At 24.8% G+C, this 22209-nt stretch overlaps 1 protein-coding gene across 1 annotated transcript; it reads right to left on the reverse strand.

Moving 5' to 3' along the window:
- Positions 1 to 13372: 13372 nt before the first annotated feature.
- On the reverse strand, positions 13373 to 19315 carry LOC119674763 (tyrosine-protein kinase Src42A; the record flags this gene model as incomplete). Its single annotated transcript, XM_038085920.1, has 7 exons — positions 13373 to 13860; positions 13956 to 14122; positions 15486 to 15654; positions 15801 to 15959; positions 16085 to 16253; positions 19073 to 19151; positions 19227 to 19315. Coding segments are annotated over 7 exons (1041 nt in total), but the record flags the coding sequence as incomplete, so codon positions are not given.
- Positions 19316 to 22209: the final 2894 nt, after the last annotated feature.

Genomic DNA, 22209 nt, shown 5'->3' on the forward strand with positions numbered 1-22209 from the left:
ATGTACTTTCAAAGTAAAACAAATAAAAACATTTTTAGTGAAATATTTTTATATATAACTAATGTTTTAATATTATTTATTATTATTAAATAAGTATTTCTCTTCAATATTTATTATACCATAAATTAAATTCTTTCTACTGATTATTGATCAATATATAAGATTTTAATTATTGATATTATAAAAAAAATAATATTAACTATTATAAAATACAATTACCTATTGTAAAAATGTTAATAAAATAAATTTATTAAAATATTTTCTGCTGATTATTTTTGCTAAATAGAAATACAATCAATATTCAGCAATATTAATAAAATAATTATATAAAAAAATATAATATAAAAAAAAATTTATTAATAATCACATTCATAATCACAATATTTTTTCGTCTACTCTCGTTATAGTAAACATATTCCGCACATAATTGCAACGCATCCACCCTCATCAAGGTTTTGCGAGCAACTGAGCACAGTTTTTAAAATCGCTTAACGTCAAAACCTAATTGAATTTGATTTTTCTATAAGTTCGCCACATATGTTTATTTCGTTCCTATCAAATACACAGGTTTGGTTGTTTGTGCATTTCGCTTTGACTTAACTTCTTACGTTAATTACCGTCTAACTCCACCTTTAGACTAAAGATCAGAGAATATCTTTTATAGAATGGAAACTCCGCCCACCTCGATCAAAACTAAGAGAAATTGCTTAAGAAAATTCATTTTTTATAACATTTTTGTCACACGTATTAAATAAGTGTGATTAAACCACATTTATGCCACCAGAGAATATCTTTTATAGAATGGAAACTCCGCCCACCTCGATCAAAACTAAGAGAAATTGCTTAAGAAAATTCATTTTTTATAACATTTTTGTCACACGTATTAAATAAGTGTGATTAAACCACATTTATGCCACTTTTACGCTCTTTCATGCTCTTTCAGGGCTGCTGCATAACTTTTTTTCAACTACTTACTGTATAAGTTTTTATTGAAGCAGATATACATATAAATACTCATAAATGAATATAAGCATACATTACATATAATTTGAATATTGTTAAATTAAATGGAATTATTTACAATAACTTATAATCATGCAAAAAATTTTTGTGATTGTAATTGAGTATGTTACACAATTATTTATATATTTTTGATGTGCGAAAATAGTTCAGAAGGGTTTCATATAATATGTTGAAAGCAATTAAAATCTATTTTAGCTTGAAATTGAAAAAAATATGTTTTGAAATTAAATTCAGTATAATATCATGGTTATGTTTTCCATTTAAAAAGTTTTTTGGAATAAATTGGGTATATTATACAATGAAATTTAAAGTTATATGACATTAATATATACAATTTATATACTATTACATGCAGCATAAAATTCACATATCTATGCAAATAAATTATATACAGAAAAATAGAAATAATTAATTTTTATAATAGCAATTCAGTGTTAAGCATATCAAAAGTGATATTATAATTTATTTTACTTATTTTCAGAAATAAATAACTGAGTATATAGCATTGTTCACTTCAAGAAATATAATATTCCAAAATTTATTTAATATATATTGGATTTCGTTAGAAATTGTAGAAAATAATTTCAAAATTAAATAAATTTTTAAACAATCGCAATAAATACTAATTTTATTGCTTGCACGGCCACTCTATTATGGTGAATGCATTTTTAAAATAGAGCATTGCCTAAGAAATTTTCATTCTTATTAATTCGTAAAACGAATTTTATAATCAGTACCGAATAAATAGTTGATGCGTGAGGGTGCGCACGCATGTCAACGAGCATGGTTCGATTTCTGCCTACAAAATTTCATTTTATGATTTCGTAAAACGAATTTTGTAGTCAGTACCGAATAGGTCGTTGATGCGCAAGGGAGTGTGCGCACATCGTTAATTTTTAATAAACATTTTGTGTTAACTAATTAAATATTATAATTTGTTTTTATTTTATGTATTATTAGTTTTGGGGAAATTTTCTTAATACTTATTCAAAAAGTTGTGTTGTAAATTAATTACTTCATACTTTTTTGATGTTTTTAAAAAATTTATGTTTTTAAAAACATTTCAACATTCTTTTACTGCAAATAAATTCAAACAACATGAAATTAAATATTATAGTATTATTTTTTAGAGACACATCTAACACACACATTCGTTATCTGTTATGCATTTAATAAATATACACTTAACTCATTTATTTATATATAAATTTAATTTTTATTAAAAAATACACTTGATACAATTCATACAATACTCAAACGGTTATAGTTAGACAAATAAGTAAATATAGAATAAACATGTTTATAATAAACTTAATATTAAAAATGTAGCATCTTAAAATACTTAAATACAGTAGTTGTAAAACATATAAAAAAACAATAGTGATGGTATTTTTTATTATTATTTGCACAGTACTGAATATTAATAGACCAATACGAAAACTTGCCAAAGAAATAATTCATATTTCAAATATTTCACAGATTATAGTACAACAAATAATAACAATTGCATTCCTTCATCATCGGTTGCTGGAAATTTGTGTAACGTCTTGTAAGTGGCACAGCCTCTAACACAATGTCTCACCATCAACAAAACATTAATTTATTAATTATATGCACTAGTATTTTTAAAACATAATTATTATTATTTACTTACTTTATTATTTCAAAAAAATTTATAATTAAATCACTTTGATCATTTTTTGCTTTATACTTTTTCTAATATTGGGCGCAAATTAGTTTTACTACTTTTTTACAATCAATTGCCCGGTAATTTTTTTTTAAATATAGCGCAGTGCATTCAAATTTTTTGTGAAGAAATCAGAACAGAGAACCAAAATTATGCTCTCTGTTGCACTCATTGCCCATAAAATTTTTCTTAAGAGTAACTTAAGGTTCTTATTCGGAGCAAGTTAAGGTCCGTATTCGGAGCGAATAAGGACCTAAACTTGCTCAATTTGGAAATAATCGTACGTTTTGAGATGGTATTAGTGCAATTTCTGAGAGTGTGTTTGTTATTTTGTATTGTGCTCATTTAAGTTTCCGTTCTATATAAAATCTTCTTTGTATGCCACTTTTACGCTCTTTCATGCTCTTTCAGGGCTGCTGCATAACTTTTTTTCAACTACTTACTGTATAAGTTTTTATTGAAGCAGATATACATATAAATACTCATAAATGAATATAAGCATACATTACATATAATTTGAATATTGTTAAATTAAATGGAATTATTTACAATAACATATAATCATGCAAAAAATTTTTGTGATTGTAATTGAGTATGTTACACAATTATTTATACACTTTTCTTAGCTATTATTATATTTTTGATGTGCGAAAATAGTTCAGAAGGGTTTCATATAATATGTTGAAAGCAATTAAAATCTATTTTAGCTTGAAATTGAAAAAAATATGTTTTGAAATTAAATTCAGTATAATATGTTAATAATGTTTTCCATTTAAATAGCTTTTTGGAGTTAAAATATTCATAAATTGGGTATATTATACAATAAAATTTAAAGTTATATGACATTAATATATACAATTTATATACTATTGCATGCAACATAAAATTCACATATCTATTCAAATAAATTGTATACTGAAAAATAGAAATCATTCATTTTTATAATAGTAATTCAGTGTTAGACATATCAAAAGTCATATTATAATTTATTTTACTTATTTTCAGAAATAAATAATTGAGTATATAGCATTGTTCACTTCAAGAAATATAATATTCCAAAATTTATTTAATATATATTGGTTTTCGTTAGAAATTGTAGAAAATTATTTCAAAATTATATAAATTTTTAAACAATCGCAATAAATACTTATTTTATTGCTTGCACTGCCACTCCATTTTGATGAATGCATTTTTAAAATAAAGCATTGCCTTAGAAATTTTCATTCTTATTAATTCGTAAAACGAATTTTGTAGACAGTACCGAATAGATAGTTGATCCGTGAGGGTGCGCACGCACGTTAACGAGCATCGTTCGATTTCTGCCTACAAAATTTCATTTTATGATTTAGTAAAACGAATTTTGTAGTCAGTGCCGAATAGGTCGTTGATGCGCAAGGGTGTGTGCGCACATCGTTAATTTTTAATAAACATTTTGTGTTAATTAATTAAATATTATAATTTGTTTTTATTTTATGTATTATAAGTTTTGGGGAAATTTTCTTAATACTTATTCAAAAAGTTGTGTTGTAAATTAATTACTTCATACTTTTTTGATGTTTTTAAAAACATTTCAACATTCTTTTACTGCAAATAAATTCAAACAACATAAAATTAAATATTATAGTATTATTTTTTAGAGACACATCTAACACACACATTCGTTATCTTTTATGTATTTAAAAAATATACACTTAACTCATGCATTTATATATAAATTTAATTTTTATTAAAAAATACACTTGATACAATTCATACAATAGTCAAACGGTTATAGTTAGACAAATAAGTAAATATAGAATAAACATGTTTATAATAAACTTAATATTAAAAATGTAGCATCTTAAAATACTTAAATACAGTAGTTGTAAAACATATAAAAAAAACAATACTGATGATATTTCTTAATATTATTTTCACAGTAATATTAATACACGAATACAAAAACTTACCAAACAAACATTTCATAAATAATGTACATGCAGGTTAATCTTTTAAAACATAGATTATAATACAACAAATAATAATAATAATTGCATTCTAACCTTCCTTCACCATCGGTTGCTGGAAATTTGTATAACGTCTTGTAAGTGGCACAGCCTCTAACACAGTGTCTTACCATCTACAAAACATTAATTTATTAATTATATGCACTAGTATTTTTAAAACATAATTATTATTATTTACTTACTTTATTATTTCAAAAAAATTTATAATTAAATCACTTTGATCATTTTTTGCTTTATACTTTTTCTAATATTGGGCGCAAATTAGTTTTACTACTTTTTTACAATCAATTGCCCGGTGCATTCAAATTTTTTGTCAAGAAATCAAAACAGAGAACCAAAATTATGCTCTCTGTTGCACTCATTGCCCATAAAATTTTTCTTAAGAGTAACTTAAGGTTCTTATTCGGAGCAAGTTAAGGTCCGTATTCGGAGCGAATAAGGACCTAAACTTGCTCAATTTGGAAATAATCGTACGTTTTGAGATGGTATTAGTGCAATTTCTGAGAGTGTGTTTGTTATTTTCTGTTGTGCTCATTTAAGTTTCCGTTCTATATAAAATCTTCTTTGCTAAAGATTGTTGCTAAATGAAGCTGAGTAAAAACGATGTGTTTAATGTATTGAAGACTACTATTGATAACTGAGAGAGAGAGAGAGAGAGAGAAAGAGAAATCTAATCTAAATAATATTAACAAATAAATCATCATTTAATGATTATATGTGATCTCATGTGTGCGGGCAATAAAAGATATTTTCTTCAATTATTTAATTTGTTAGAGTTTAAATCTTTATTACTGAAGGAAGAAGAAATAGCGATGATAAATGATAATAATAATAAATGTTTCTCAATATATAATAGCCGTAATTTTTTCATTCAGAATAGCAAAAATTTATTTGTAACTTACGAAAGAAAGAAAATATGTAAAGCAACAACAATGCTCTTAAAATCTTCAGAGTTAGATTTTCACGTCTTAGTTTAAATTTATTTATTGAAATATATTTTCCAAATAATTTATATTTAAAAAACTATGAAATAATCAAGTAGTGATATATAATATATATTTTATAATTTATACATATAAAACAAATTAATCATCCTAAATACCTTGCATATAAAAAAATTAAAATACAAATTTTTAAAATTAAATTTATTTTTATTATTTTGAAGGTTCATTAACTAATTAATTAATTAAAAATCATCAAAAATGACTTGTTCAAAATTAATTAATATATGGTATATATTTAACTTAATGCTCTTTAAATATTATCGAAATATTTAATTAATTAAATATTTAATTTATATAAAATAGTACATATAATTTTTAATACATATTTATAATCATAATAATATATATAAGTACTTATGTATGACTTGGTCTTAAAATATATATATTTTTATTTATTTATAATGAAATTTAATGTCGCTTATATTTATTCTTTTCTATGTTTTACGTATTTTATATTTGAAATAATTTTGATTTTGATTTTCTTAAAAATGTATGTTTTATAAGTATATATAATCTGCAATTAAATTTAAATTTATATTTTCGGTATATTATTTAAAATTCTTATCTTTAATATATAATTCATATATGCTTCATTTATTTGAAATACAATTATAATTTTTTATTATATTTATAATATTTTTTTCATTTATTGTTTTGTTATATTTATATTAAATTTATTTTAATTACTTACTTAATGTCACACATATGTTCATAAATATGTATTATATGCAATTAAAACATAAACATATATATACATACTTATATATACATATATTACAATGACAAGCAAGTAATGCCTGTTTTTACACCTTGTGATCAAAAAAGAACGAGAATTTTAATTTTTTAAATTCCCGCGCTTATCCAATCGGTAATTTTTTTTTATTTTCACGCTGGCAACACTATTATACACATTATGTCAAAGTTTAACGCATATCGTAAGATTAGTTGTTGTTTGGCGCCTATACAAAGAAATCGAAGAATTTTCGTGTGACGATTTTTATAATGGATCAAGGACAACGTACGTGCATCAAATTTTGTGTTGCAAATGGATTCCATTGTGCCGAAACGTTGAAAATGTTAAAAAAGATCTTTGGTGATTTGTGTGTGTCGCAACCACAAGTATACGAATGGTTTAAAAGGTTCAAAGACGGTCGCACAAGCTTGGACCATGATGAGATCCCTGGTCGCCCAACAACATCTGTTACTGAAGAAAACATTGAATCGGCGAAGCGGATCGTGTTGGAAAATCTTTGTAAACCGATTAAAGAGATTGAAGTGTTGTTGGGCATCTCATATGGATCGGCCGCACACATTTTAAGTGATGTTTTGGGTTTGAAACGCGTCGCTTCTCGGCTGGTGCCAAAAAAGCTGAATAGATCGTGACCCCACATTCATCGAACGCATCATAATTGGTGATGCGACATGGGTCTATGAATTTGACAAGCCCACCAAACAAAATCGACGGAAGGTGATCCGAAACCGAAAAGAGAACGCCAAAGTCGGTCCAAAATCAAGGTTATGCTGACTGTTTTCTTCGATATTCGTGGTGTGGTGCACTATGAATTCCTTCCGGATGGTCAAACGGTCAATAAGGATAATTAATTGGCCGTTATGCGTCGTTTGCGTGAGGCCATACGCAAAAAGAGGCTAGATTTATGGAAGGAAAACTCATGGATTTTACACCACGATAACGCACCGGCTCACACAGCGTTGGTTGTGTCGTAGTTTTTGGCCAAAAACCTCACTAATATCAACAACCAAGCACCGTGCTCTCCACACATGGCCCCGTGTGACTATTTCCTCTTCCCCCGACTAAAATTGCCATTGCGAGGAAAGCGTTTTGAGACCATAGAGGGCATTAAAGAGAATTCGCTGCGTGAACTAAAGGCCATACCTTCGGCGGCCTATAAAACTTGTATAGAAAATTGGATCAAGTGTTGGCATGCGTGTATTGCCGCAGGAGGAGAGCACTTTGAAGAAGATGAAATAAATTAAACTTTTTTTCGTTGTGTTTAAAAAACGAATTTAATTTTCTTCAACTCATATTTTTATGTAATATATTCATTAAAATTAATTTAAAATATGTATATAGTCACACATATTTTCATATATATTTCATTTTCTTTTCCTTTACACATATTATTTATATATGCATTAAATAGCGCTTATTATAATTATTTATATTATTTTAATATATGTGTACACATGTGATTTATATACGATTTTTACATATTTTTCAATTTTATTTAAATATTAAACCTGTTATAGATTTAATTCATATATATATATATATGTATATTGTTAATGACATCATTCTAATTTTTGAATATATTTCTTAAAATATTTAATAATCATAAAACTAAAAACTATAAATTTGATATCATATAGAAATAAGTATATTTCTATTTTTTCATAAAAATAGTTTAATTAATTAAAAAAATGTTTTTTTTATAAAATTCAAAGTACTTATATATTAAAATTATTTTTCCTTTAAATGTGCGCCGCTAATATAATATAATATAATATTAAGACTGCAATTAAATTGTATATATCATAATTTACTTAATAATATATATACATATATATAAATTATTGATTTACTGTGAAGTATTCCTACAAATAAAAAATAATTTTCGAATTACAAAATTTTAAATGAAATGTTGCTTTTATAAAATCAGCCTTGCTTTAGGTAAGTGTTCTATATTTCAAATATTGTTTTTATAAAGAAAAATTTTATTTTTTAAGCTAATGTATATATAAATATATTAAATTTTTAAACTAATATATAAAGAAATGATTCGCTATTGGAAAAACCTTTGTGGCAGTTAACGATTAATATTACACATAATTATTGGGCTTATAAACTAATATTTAAAATATATACCAAGTATACATACAATATAAAAAAAATTAACATACTTATTAATATATAATTTACTATTATACATAAATATTATATTATATATATAATGAATATTAATATTAAGTTAAACATTTATATATCAATAAATAAATATGAGCAAGTGTTTACTAAATAAATATATGATTTCAACAAAAAGGAATAATTGATTGAGATGCAATAATATAAAAAATTAGATAGATATAAAGAAAAAACATTAAAGATAACATACGAAATTAGAGCTAAGGATCTAAAATAAAAATAATTTGCAAAAATATTTAAAATAAAAATATTTAAAAAAAAAATATTTAAAAAAATTTTTTAAAATAAACATATAAAATATAAAAATAAATATATAAAATTTAAAATAAAAGTATTTAAAAAAAAATTTAAAACACATATAATTTTTATAACATTTCAGTGTATTTTTATTAGTGATAATTATGAACAAAATGTAAAAAATGTTATGTAAATAATACAAATAATATAGAAAAAATTGAGCGGAATTATTTAATGCAAAAATATTTAAATATTTAAAATAAAAATAATTTATAAAAATATTTAAAATAAAAATATTTTATAAAAATATTTAAAATAAAAATATTTAAAAATAAATATTTAAAAAAAAATTTTTAAAATAAACATACATATAAAATATAAAAATAAATATATAAAATTTAAAATAAAAATATTTTACAAAAAATTTAAAACACATATAATTTATATAACATTTCAGTGTATTTTTATTAGTGATAATTATAAACAAAATGTAAAAAATGTTATGAAAATAATACAAATAATATGGAAAAAATTGAGCGGAATTATTTGAAGCAAAAATATTTTAAAAATATTTAAAATAAAAATATTTTATAAAAATATTTAAAATAAAAATATTAAAAAAAAAATATTTAAAATAAAAATATTTAATAAAAATATTTAAAATAAAAATATTTAAAAAAAAATATTTAAAATAAATATATAAAATATAAAAATAAATATATAAAATTTAAAATAAAAATATTTTATAAAATAACTTAAAATAATAAAACATTATTATTAAAAAGTAAATTAGTATACTAATTACATTGATAAGCTAACATAACTGAAAAGTAAAATAATATTTCTGATGTAAAAATAAAACAATTAAAAATAATCACATAAAATTTATGAGTATTAACTTAAAAAAAAACAAACAAATAATATAGAATAAATAAATTATAAATAAAATAAATATATTTATATTAAATACTTAAAATTATCTAAAAGTAATTGTAAAATATAATTAAATATATATTATTACTTATGTTCATAAAAAAAAATATTTATTTAAACTTACAAAACTATTAATAAAAATAAAACATTTTCATTTAATTTAAATAATATGATATAATTAATTATAAAATCAATTTAAATTATTATAAATAATAATTGCTATTAAAAGATTTATAATTTATTGTTTTAATGACAAAATTTTATTAATTATTTTTATTTTTTAAACGGGTTAATTGATCAATTATTTAAATAATATAAAACATTTTAATTTATTTTTAAAAATTATATTTTTTTTTCAAACATATTCGACTATGGTCTATAGTCAACCTAAAAGTACTGACATAATATTTTTATAATAGAGTAAAATAGCAACAATTCAACACAAATGACAAAGGAAAAATACAAAATAGAATAACATTAAAATAATAAATACTGTTATTGCTATTTATTTTTCAACTCCTTTTCTTAAATAAGCTATTATGCCGAGATCTACACAGGCTAGGTTTTGAAAAAATTTTTAAGTTCGAATGTAAATATATATTATTTTTGAATTTCGAAATTTATGCTGCCGAAGGTCTTTATGGTCTAGCGTCTTTAGATTCAATGTAAGTAGCAATAGAAGTTTTTCAAAGTTTTTAAGTAAAGTAAATAAAATAAATTGATTTGAAGTCAAAGAAACTATTATTAAATGAAGGAAAAAGATATGTCAGACATTAAATTAATCTCAATAATTTAATATTCTATTTGATATAATATTAACATATTGATATAATATACATATTATAATGAAACACCTAAGTGATCCCAGCTATTGTTGAGTATACATAAGTATAAAAGTTTTATTTTTATATATATCAAATTCTGACTTTAAATATTGTCAAATGTTCAGTAGTTTTTGAAATTATTGGATTGTTCGGTAGTTCATATTCAAAGACTGACCCCACGTTAATCCTACAAGACAAATGTTAAACTAAATTGCGTTACTCAAGCTTCAAATTTTTTTTTTTTTACTTTTAAATGAACAAGAATAGCAATGCATTTACTGTGCTAATGTTATAAAAAACGAATAAACCATAGCTACATATAAATGCTAACTGCAGTTTTAAATATCGCATATAAGGTTATATGTAAAATTGTTGTAATTTTATGAATTTATTTTTTTTAAACTATAACTTTGAATTTGTATTTTTATAAAAAATTTGCTATTAATGTTGTTATTCAGAAAATATCTCTAGTTGTACTCGTTAGAGATCTATATAGTACGAAATACAAGCTTTCCCAAAAATTATATAAAAATTTTATACAGTAAGCTGGTCTCTTATAAAATTCTTCGTAATTTGTTTGTAATATTTAAGAAAAAACAAATATTTTGTTAAAAAAATGTCAAATCACATTAAAAAACCATTTATATACTCACGTTGCAGTATATTTACTTTATATAACCAATATTCAATGTGACAAAACCTACGAAAAAATAAATAAAAAAAAATAAAATAAAATAAAAAAAAATTAAAATAAAAAAAAGTTAAAATAAAAAAAAAAACAAATTACAATAAAATATAAAATTAAAATAAAATAAAAAAAAAATAAAATAAAAAAAAAATAAAATAAAATAAAAATAAAATAAAATAAAAATAAAATAAAATAAAAAAAAATTTAAGACGAAAAAAAAAAATAAAATACATTAAAAACAGAAAAAAAAGTAATCAAAAAATATTGATGTAAACACTTGCCTAAATTATTATTTTTGTAAACTTACAATTTTCCTTAATATCTTATAAGAGCTCTTCTAAAATTCTATATAAGTTGAGCATGATTACGATTTCTCAGGCATGCCCAGATAATGACTTTTAATAAAGACAGCTATTTTAATCACCTTTTGTGACTATGTTTTATATCAACAAATATTAGTTGTCAAGATAACAAACTTTGAATTTAAAAACTGTCACAAGAAATGGAGGGTATACTTCGTACCCGTTGTTTGTCTTGTATTTTCATGGTACAGTAATTCACTAGTATACTCCATACTCCATTTAAAAGAAGAAAATATATATTATCATCATGATTTCACTAGTAAGTATAGATGTAATTGTGATTACATTCATTACAGTATATTGCTTTTTTATGATATCACGCTTTGAAGCTTTTCCAAATTGAAGAGCTCAACTCTGCAAGTGCCTCGATATCCATGTGTTCACAATATTGAACAGCTTTACCATTAACTCCTTTCTTTGTGTGTCCTGCATAACTGCCATTGGTGACAAAGGGATTGGTAGTCTTTAAGAGTTTAACACTCCATTCTGGAGAGTGTTCACAATATCGAACTGTTTGATAGCTCTATCCCTAATGTTTTTCTTTGTGTAATCAAAGCAAAATGCGCACATACTAGTTGGCAATTGGTATAATTAATTTTAAAATTTTATAACTTTAAGTCATGATACCTCAAGACATTCGCATATAGCAGAGTGTAATAAGATGTTCAAAATAGCTGACTCTACTATATTTCATTGCTATTAAATAAGCGTGTCCAAGAAAATAAAATCGTGCCATAAATTGTTTTTGTTTTAAATTAAAAAATAAGCAATTTTCAATTTAAAATTTTATATACTATAGAGCACTTATAATATTTACTATAAAAATATTTTTTTTTTTATGCTTCTCAGCAACGCGTTGTCAACTTATTTAGTAAAAAATTTTTCATATCCAATTTCTGCACTTAAATCATATAAATTTATTATTTTTTGATTTTTGTCAATTTATTTTTATTTATTTCATAATTATAATATATTTTGTTTGTTCTAGAATTAATTAAATTAAGTAATAATAGTAATAATAAAAATAATTATAATTATTAACATTTAAATAAAGTAGTACGCATTATTCTTTTGATTTGATTTTGTTGTATATTGTGTGATAATAATAAATATGTATTATTTTTTGTAAATAAATTTTTTTTTCTTGATTTGTGTAAATAATGCAAAAGGTAGACGTACAAAAATATTACAACAAACATTACATATATGTATAGTAAGTAAAAAAATGCAGTTAAAAATACAAATAATAAAAGAATGAACATAATTTTGTGTTTATATTTTTAGTTCAATTGTATATATATAAATATAAAAAAGGTTTTCACCAACTGATGCAATGAATATACGCTTATGTATACAGAAATATATATATATAAATAGATACGGTATGTATTTATATATACATATATTTATATATATGTAGATGTTTGTATAAATAAATTCTGACTTTATATGTAACTATATATAAATAATATTAATATAATAATACATTTAAATTTGTTGTAGAAAAAATTTAATATTAATAAAAAAAAATTATTGTTTCAATTAAAAAAAAAAACAAAAGAAATTAAAAGAATTGCATAATAATTAATTGCATTACTTAATGCAATAATACAAAGTTTATACTATTTAATTAATCAAATAATTTTTAATTTTATTTATGTATACATTTTTGTATTTGTGTATGCTTATTTGTTTAACATACCGATAACATAGAAATGTGACCGGCACTTTATTGTTATATATGTATATATCAATGTATGGAAATTGTTATATGAATTTTTTTATTTGTCCGATTGATTTTTAATTGCTTCTACTACATGCTTTTGTTTATGCAATTGTCGTTGACGTTTTTTATTGTTGTTGCTGGTGCTGCCGCTGTTGCCGTTGTTGTGGCAATTGCTGCTGATGCTATTGCTTGACGCGTTGCTGGAAGCATAAAGCATTTATCAGTAGGCTTGCGCTTCTTTATAATCACTCTGGTCTGATGTATAGAAATCTTCTAATTTCCATTGTAGTGTTTCGAATGTTGGTCGTCGCATAGGATCTTTGTGCCAGCATTCTAACATAATCTCATAGAGGCGTGGTTCACAATTCGGTGGCTGGGGCATACGATATCCATGTTCAACTTGTGTTAATACTTCAGCATTTGTCATTCCTATAAAAAAATTTAATATTTTAAATTAATATAATTAAATTAATATTATTATTAATTAAACAATTATTGAAAATATAAATATGATTTTTACTAACCTGGATATGGAATTCGACCGTATGTTACTAATTCAGTTAAAAGAATACCGAAACTCCAAACGTCAGATTTTATGGAGAATTTACTGTAGTTAGCAGCCTCAGGTGCTGTCCATTTAATGGGGAAACGTGCACCGACTCGTGCTTCATACTCGTCTTCTTTAATAAGCCTTTATAAAATAAATTAAAAAAATTATTTTTATAAAATTATTTTATTTTTCTTTTTGTAAATCATGTAGATGTTCCGATAGGAGTATGAATATAACTGTCTTTCAAACACAAGTTAACTTAGATTGTAATGGAAATTTTTTGTCAAAATTTGATCGTTCTTGGATCTTGTATCCAATATAGTAATTTAACTTACTGTTTTCTGATATCTATTTTACACACTTTTGAATATGGATAATGTATACAAGATTCTATACGTAATAATGGATTTCTGTGGACACAAGGACATTAAAGATAAATTCAAGCCAAGCGCATTAAAGATATTAATCTTCCACTGGGAGCAGTCAGTAGTTATATTGGAACAGCTATCGTTATCTTTAAATTATTGTTGATAAAAAAGGTTATTTGAGAAATACAATAGATTCTTAGTAAACTACAAATAAATGTATTGGTAATGGCTCAGGATGGCGAAACTTTATAAAAACAAAAAACAATGGAAGTGTTCAGACCCTCCAGAGTGAATATCTCCAATATTCTGGTTAGTATAATTGGTCATGGGATACTGGGAAGGCACGTTGTAGGCTAGCAGTATTTTTTCATGACAACTGCAGAAGCTGTAGGGACGAAGAAGAAACCATAGAACAATTCTTTTGAATTGATGATTTGAGCAATTTTAGTGTTCGTAAGAAATACATGAACATAGGTTAGGATATGCGTAGGTAACAATAGCATAAGAGGGGAGGAGATTGTGAAGGAACAATAATGGATTGAGGTTTTTATTGAAACCAATCTGGGTTAAATCGGATAAACGTAGTCACTTCAATGGGACGTCTCCAAAGATCTATTGGACTCAAGTTAGTGACTACATCAACAAAAAAAAGGTTTTTGGTTCAGATCCCGTGTTAAGTAGTAATGAATCCACAGAGTCTAAAAGTGTTGGTCAACTTGACTGATTTGTATAATAAACCTTGGAGCATTTTGGTAAGATTTCCAGATGAATTGTTTATTTAAAAAAATGCGATATATTCTTTTAATCTTGATACCTTCTCTGAAAGTATATAATATACGATCTATGATATTAAAAAAATTAATTTATAATATAACAGCATATATTAAGAGAAATGATTAAACGCAAATCACTGAGAAAAATTGATTTAAGAATAAATCACAAAATATATAATTCCTGTATAAAAATATATAATTCCTGTATTATTCACTAAAAACTTTTTGAAAAAGTATACTGCAAATATATAAGATCTTTTATAAAATCTGTACTTTCATATATAATTTTCACTTATGATGCATGAAATTAATTTGTTTAACAACTCCACTATAAGTTGTGGATCTGTGGTAAAACCAACTCACCGCGCCAACCCGAAATCAGCTATTTTAACAATATTATTATCGCCAACCAGTACATTACGTGCTGCCAGATCTCTATGAATATAGTTCTGTGATTCCAAATATGCCATACCAGCAGCGATTTGTGCTGACATATCTATGAGTGTCGACATCTTAAGACTACGTCCTTTACCTGCAATTACTATAAAATTTTTTTAAACTGAATAATGACACATAAACCCAAAAGTTTTGCATGTATTATATATTTATATATATATTTTTATTGATGAGTTGATAGTTTGATATTAATAAGAATATATTGAAATATATTCCACATACCTTGTAGATATTCCAATAGAGAACCATGCTTCATTAATTCGGTAATAATGTAGATGGGCTCCTCAACGGTGCAAACAGCATATAACTGTATTAATTTATTATGGCGGAGCTTTTTCATGATTTGAGCTTCAGCTAAAAAGTCTTTTGGATCCATTGTGCCTAAAATGAAAGATAATAAAAAAAGAAAGTAGAGTTAATAATTAATTACAACATTAAATTATTAATTTTATTAACTTGAAAAATGATATTAATTTAAAAATATTTGAATATATATAAAAATTTACCTGATTTAAGTGTCTTAATAGCTACTGGTGTGGTATTATTCCACAAACCTTCCCACACTTCACCGAATTGACCAGAGCCCAATTTACGTACGAATTTCAGTGAGGTACGATCAATTTCCCACTGATCACGTGTTCGATGTGATAAGCCTTCGGTTACAGGTTTTTCAATCTATATTTGTACAAATATATGATGATTATATTATATATATGATAATGTGTAAAAATTTAAATATATTAAAAGTCACACAATAAATGTAAAGAACTATGTTATATGTTCAGGTGTGTGTGTGTGTGAGTGTATATATATATATATGTAGGTATGGTTGTGTTAGTGTTTAAAAGTGCTTTTAATGGAATCAGAGGTTTCTGATTTTTAGTGTTAATGGATTGCCAATAGTATCTTTAATGATTATAGCATAATAAGGCACTATTTACATTTAGATTAACATAGATTAGTTTTTAATTTTTTTTAGCATTAAGTAGGTATATTAAACGCTAAACTATCAAAGTCTGAGTAGCTTTGGTATTTTTTTTCCAAGTTTTTGTTTAAGCTTTTTAAAACTACTAAAATAGCAGCTTAATTTAGTTAAAAGTTAAAAAATAAGTAAATATATTAAGTTTTTATCGAAGATAAAAATAAATAGTTAATAATTTTTTAACATTTATTTTTTTTTTTTAATAAATAAGAATTATTGACTTTTCCAGTGTTAATAGTCTTATACAAAAAAAAAAGATTATTTTAATTAAAAATATTTTATTTATTTTGTAATTTTTTTGTTTATTAAAAATTAAATATATATTTAATAAAGATATATTTCAAAAACGCAGTAAAAAATCATATTTTTGTTTATCAAAACCCGCCTGTAATTTTAGATTGATTTGAAGTAAATAATAATAAATATATACTTAAAATCTTTTTTATTTAATAAAATACAAAAGTATATGTTTAAAGTCTGTACAAAAAATGAAAAACAAAAATATTTAAAAATGTAAATATAAACTTTTTATTGTTGTTTGCTTGTCAATAATTACAGAAAATTTCATAAACACATTTTAAATTATTTAAGATTAAATAAATAATTACTAATTGCTTTTAAATCAATAATATTTAAATTTAATAATAATAATATTTAAGTTTAAGATATATAATATATACTTATTTTTTTATTTTATTTAATTTTATTAAATAAATATCACATGAGATTAAGATTTTTTAGTACATATATTATTTAAGTCCTTAATTTAAAAGTTTAAAATATTATTATACTTAATCACTTAACACACTGAGTTCTTCTCAGGTTCTTCCATTCTCCTCCATTTTTTAACTTGTCAAATATGAAAAAAATAATATCACCGCTTTTTTTCGCATCACATTTACTTTACTAAAAAAATTTCTGTTAATAGTTGCTCTCTTATTATTGTTTTATTTCTTAAACTAACAATTTTAGATAATGTATAAGTAGTACTTTCCTTTTATCGAATGGATTACTAATATTAGATAACCTCACATAGAATAAAAGTAACCCAGTAAAGATTTAAATAATTTTGTAAAAATATTTATATTTAGAATTAAACTTTCTACACAAAGATCAATTCAATAATATAAACTGTTTTTGCTTGGAGCTGTTAAGCAGATTAATACTCTTTTAAGTCTTCTTAAGGTAATGGATTGGAAGACTTTTAAGATATCCAGAGGATCAATCAGTTAAAAAGGTGTAATGTTATCTTTGTGGGCTGTCAAAAAAACTCGTCAGTTACAAGTGATCCTATTGGACGACTAAAAATGGCCGGGACTACATCCCGGAGCCACTCGTCAATTATGGCGACAAAGTGCCGTTCACTACCCCCAAAGGAAATCTGTAAGCAGATCCCAGCGGGTTACGACAACAACAATGACCATATTAGGGGAAAGTTTATGGTGGGGATTGAGGAGCAGATTTGTGAAGTGGCTTGTTCTAAAATCTTTGGTACCTATAAGTATCATCTTAATTTCAAAACTTATTCATCTAATACAGTTTCAGTTGCTTTCACTCATTGATTAAGTTTGTTTATTTAAGTATGTTGGATTTTTTGAATTTTTTTTTTAAATATAATTTGTTTTTTTTTTTAATAAAAGAGATATTTAAAAAATATAAACCTATAATAATAGTTTCAATGGAAGACTATTTAATTTGTACACTACTATAAAATATACTAGCTTACATCTTTTGATAGCAGATAGATTTTTCTTACAACTAATTATATATACATAAATATAAAAAAATATAATAAAAAAATTAGCATATAGTGAAAAACTATACAAAATACACATAAACATATATATGTATATAAATTTAAATTAAAAGCATAGTGTTTTGCATACATTAAAAGAAAGACAACAGCTATGGACGTATATATGGAAAATTTTGGATACACGCAGGTGTAGTTTTTGATTGATAACATATAAGAAATTTTGCATTACTGAATGGTTGGATCGCAAGAGGTGTATTTGGTGAATTGATATTTATATTTATTTATATATATATATAAGTAATATATATATATATTTCATTGGCGATCAAAGTTGTAACAAACAAACATTGTATTCCTACCTCAAAAATACCGGCAAATTGGTTTGACTTTGTTAAAATGTTTCAAAAAATAAAGTTTCAAGTATAAAATTTTAGTTAAAAATTATTTTTTTTTTAATAAAAATAACAATAATTCAAAAAATATTTATTATAATAAGACTCTTTTAATGTCATATATGAGAATACATATATTAGTTTTAAAAATACAAAAATACGAATACGATTTTTTAATGAGAATAGTAATGAAGATGTAGAATAATATTATATAAAGCATTAAAAATTAAAATTATGTTAATATGTTCAATTTTTTTATTAAATAATGAGAAATGAGTTATGGTATCGAGTTTAATGTTAAAATTATAAAAAAAAAATATAATAAATTTATATGTATTATATATGAAATGAAATAAAAGCTTACCTGTACGCATGGTTTGCATAAGTTAACACACAATCCATCGGAATCCTTGGAATAATGTTCGACAAGTTCTTGGAGTGTTCTATGTTTGGGAATATATATATATTAGGTATATTATTATTTTTATTTTATTTAAAAATAAAATTGATATATATACCTGAATGTTGTGCGTCTGGCTATGAAGAATCCACCCTCATCCAATTGTCTTATGCGATAGTGTTTAACTGTGTCTCCGTCACGCACTGAAATCGGTTAGAATAGAAAAATATATTAAAATCGGTAAATTCCTTCTTTGAGTAATAAGTTTCATTGGACTTAACCCATATCCGCCCAAGAATGTTTTTTTTGGAATTTTTGGTCAAAATATTTTTTTTAAAGCTTAATTAGTAAGGGGGTGAGGGGTGTGGAATGAAGTCACAATTATTTTTGTAAAGCTAAGCTTTACAGAGTAATGACATATATAAACTTTAAAATTTTTCTAATATAAATAAAAACATCGATGAAAAGTGATAAAATTTGCTGTTCGATTAATCGAACGTTGGGCGGATATGGGTTAATATTCTCTTTTAAAATATTTTATTGAGAGGATTGGTGAGATCCCAAAACTAGGCTAATACCGGTATGCTAATACCGATTAAACAATGATACACTTTTTAAATATTAAAATATATAAATATAAATATTTTTTTTTTGTCGCAAGTGACACCTTTTATGATGAAAAGAAATTATTTGGAAGTCAGAATGGTTCGAATAGAAATGAAAGAGTTAACCAAGTCGTCTTATATAAGAGAATTGATGATCAGTTCTTAGCAATACTCGAAACAGCGTTGTATGGTCAGCCAAATTTCAATAAAATAATTAAAATTTTTGTTGTTACCTTTTCATTTCTCTTCGAATCCTTTTAACATTAAAATATATTGTTTTTAAAATAAGTTTCTTTAAACTAAATAAACTAAATGACTATACAGTTTCTTAAATTATTAATAAATATCCAAAAACTTTAGTATTATGATTTAATTATTAATTTAATTTTCTGTATATAATTTTTGAATACCAAGTGAGTCAATATCACACTTGTTCACATGTACTTGCTGTGAGTTCTATAATAAAAACAAACGCATAAACTACAGCTACATATTTAAATCCATCTAACTATTCATTGTTACTATTTTCAAATTTAAACATTATTGTTTATACATAATATTTATGTAAATTTTTTCTATTGCTAACCAGATAAAATTTCTTTTCATAGGACATATAAATTTTAATTAAAATATGTGTTATTATATTAATTTATAGTAAATCCATGATGAAAACAATGTTGTCCTAGACAACAAACATATATATGTATAAGTTGATCCTTTTTTCGAGTCAGCGCAACTGGGCATTTTTACTCTTTGATAGCTGGGGGTGCTACAGGGTCCCACCCATCTCATTGACTAATTTACATTGTGACCGAGTTTTCGGAAATTCTCATTTAAAATTCGCGCGCTGTATATTTTTCGATATTTTAAGTTTATGTAGTTTGGCAGCACTTTCCTTAATTACTATGCCAAAAATGAGCGCGATCTGTCAGACAGTTCGTTTACGGCAGCTGTTGAAACCAGTTCACCTCAGTAGTGCGTTGCGAAAAAAACAATGGAAAAAAATATTGAACAAAGAGTTTGCATCCAATTTTGTGTTTCGAACGAAATTTCGTGTGCAGAATCGTTGCGAATGCTACAAAAGGCTTATGGGGAATCAGTTTTATCGAAAACTCAAGTTTATGAGTTGTACAAAGCCTTTCAGGACGGTCGTACGACCGTCGAAGACATGCCGCGTTCTGGACGACCTTCGACCTCTACCACCGACGAAAACATTGAAAAGGCAAAGGAAATCGTGTTCCAAAATCCTCATGTGAGTGTTAGAGAGATAGCACGAGAGCTAGGCATCGGTCGTGAGACCACGGCCTCAATTGTGGAAGGATAATTCATGGATTTTTCATGACGATAATGCTCCCTCGCACCGAGCCAACATTATCAACGATTTTAAGGCCAAACATTCAATAAATACCATCGAACAGCCACCGTATTCACCTGATCTTGCACCGTGTGACTTTTTCCTGTTTCCCAAACTCAAATTACCACTCAGAGGAACGCGTTTTGAATCCATAGAAGACGTAAAACAGAATTCGCAGAGGGAACTCAAAGCCATACCGGAAAGCGCCTATAAAAAATGTTTTGATGATTGGAAGAAACGTTGGCATTTGTGTATCGCTTCTAATGGAGCATATTATGAAGGAGATAAAATAAATATTGATGAAGATTAAGAATTTTGCGTTTTATTTAAATTTCCGGAAACCTTTCGGTCACAATGTATTTCTTAAATAAATTTTTTAATTAAATCAATTTGAAACCATATAAGAAGTATAACCTTATATCTTAAGGTTTTAAGCTTTTTGTTAAATTTCTGTTAAAATTCTTACCACCAATTGTCTTAAAGTTAACGGACTGCAAAACAGAGTAGTGAATGGCACTTTATATGTATACAAGGAGCTATTAAGCATATTATGAGCACTATGTAAAGGTACATGTGAGTCATCACAGTGTAGACACTATAAGAGATACTTGCATAATAGTGCAACTATGAGACAGGACACTAAGAAATCGTTTTCACTTCCACAGACTCATATTGGTTCATTGTAACATTAAAAAAAAACAGAATTTGTCTGTATTAATTTTTTTTATATTTTAATCAAAAACGGAATTATATACAAAGCGTGTGAAATTGAAATGAAAAAATGATTTGGATAAGTTCAGACTAGCAACTGTCACAAATACATATAAAATTGATTAAAGTCTATTTGCATACCGTTCAGCCGAAATAAATAGCCGCAGGAACCTAACCATTCACTTTGTGTCCTCATGAAACCTCGTGAACAAGTTTCGCATTTAGTGAGGTTCAGAGCAACACACACCCGCTCAGCCACCAGCAGCAAATATTCATAGTTGACGCCCCTCGCAGATAGTCCCGTGTTTAACGGTGCATTAAGAGTAAATTTTGTATTCCTAGTAGCTTAATTTAGCGCCTTTTATGTATTTTCATATTAAATAGAGAAATAAAGTAAATCCCACAGGATAAATTCCGACGCTGTCACACAT

Source organism: Teleopsis dalmanni, chromosome 2 (genome assembly GCF_002237135.1).
Source record: "Teleopsis dalmanni isolate 2A chromosome 2, ASM223713v2, whole genome shotgun sequence".
Taxonomy (NCBI): Eukaryota; Metazoa; Arthropoda; class Insecta; order Diptera; family Diopsidae; genus Teleopsis; species Teleopsis dalmanni.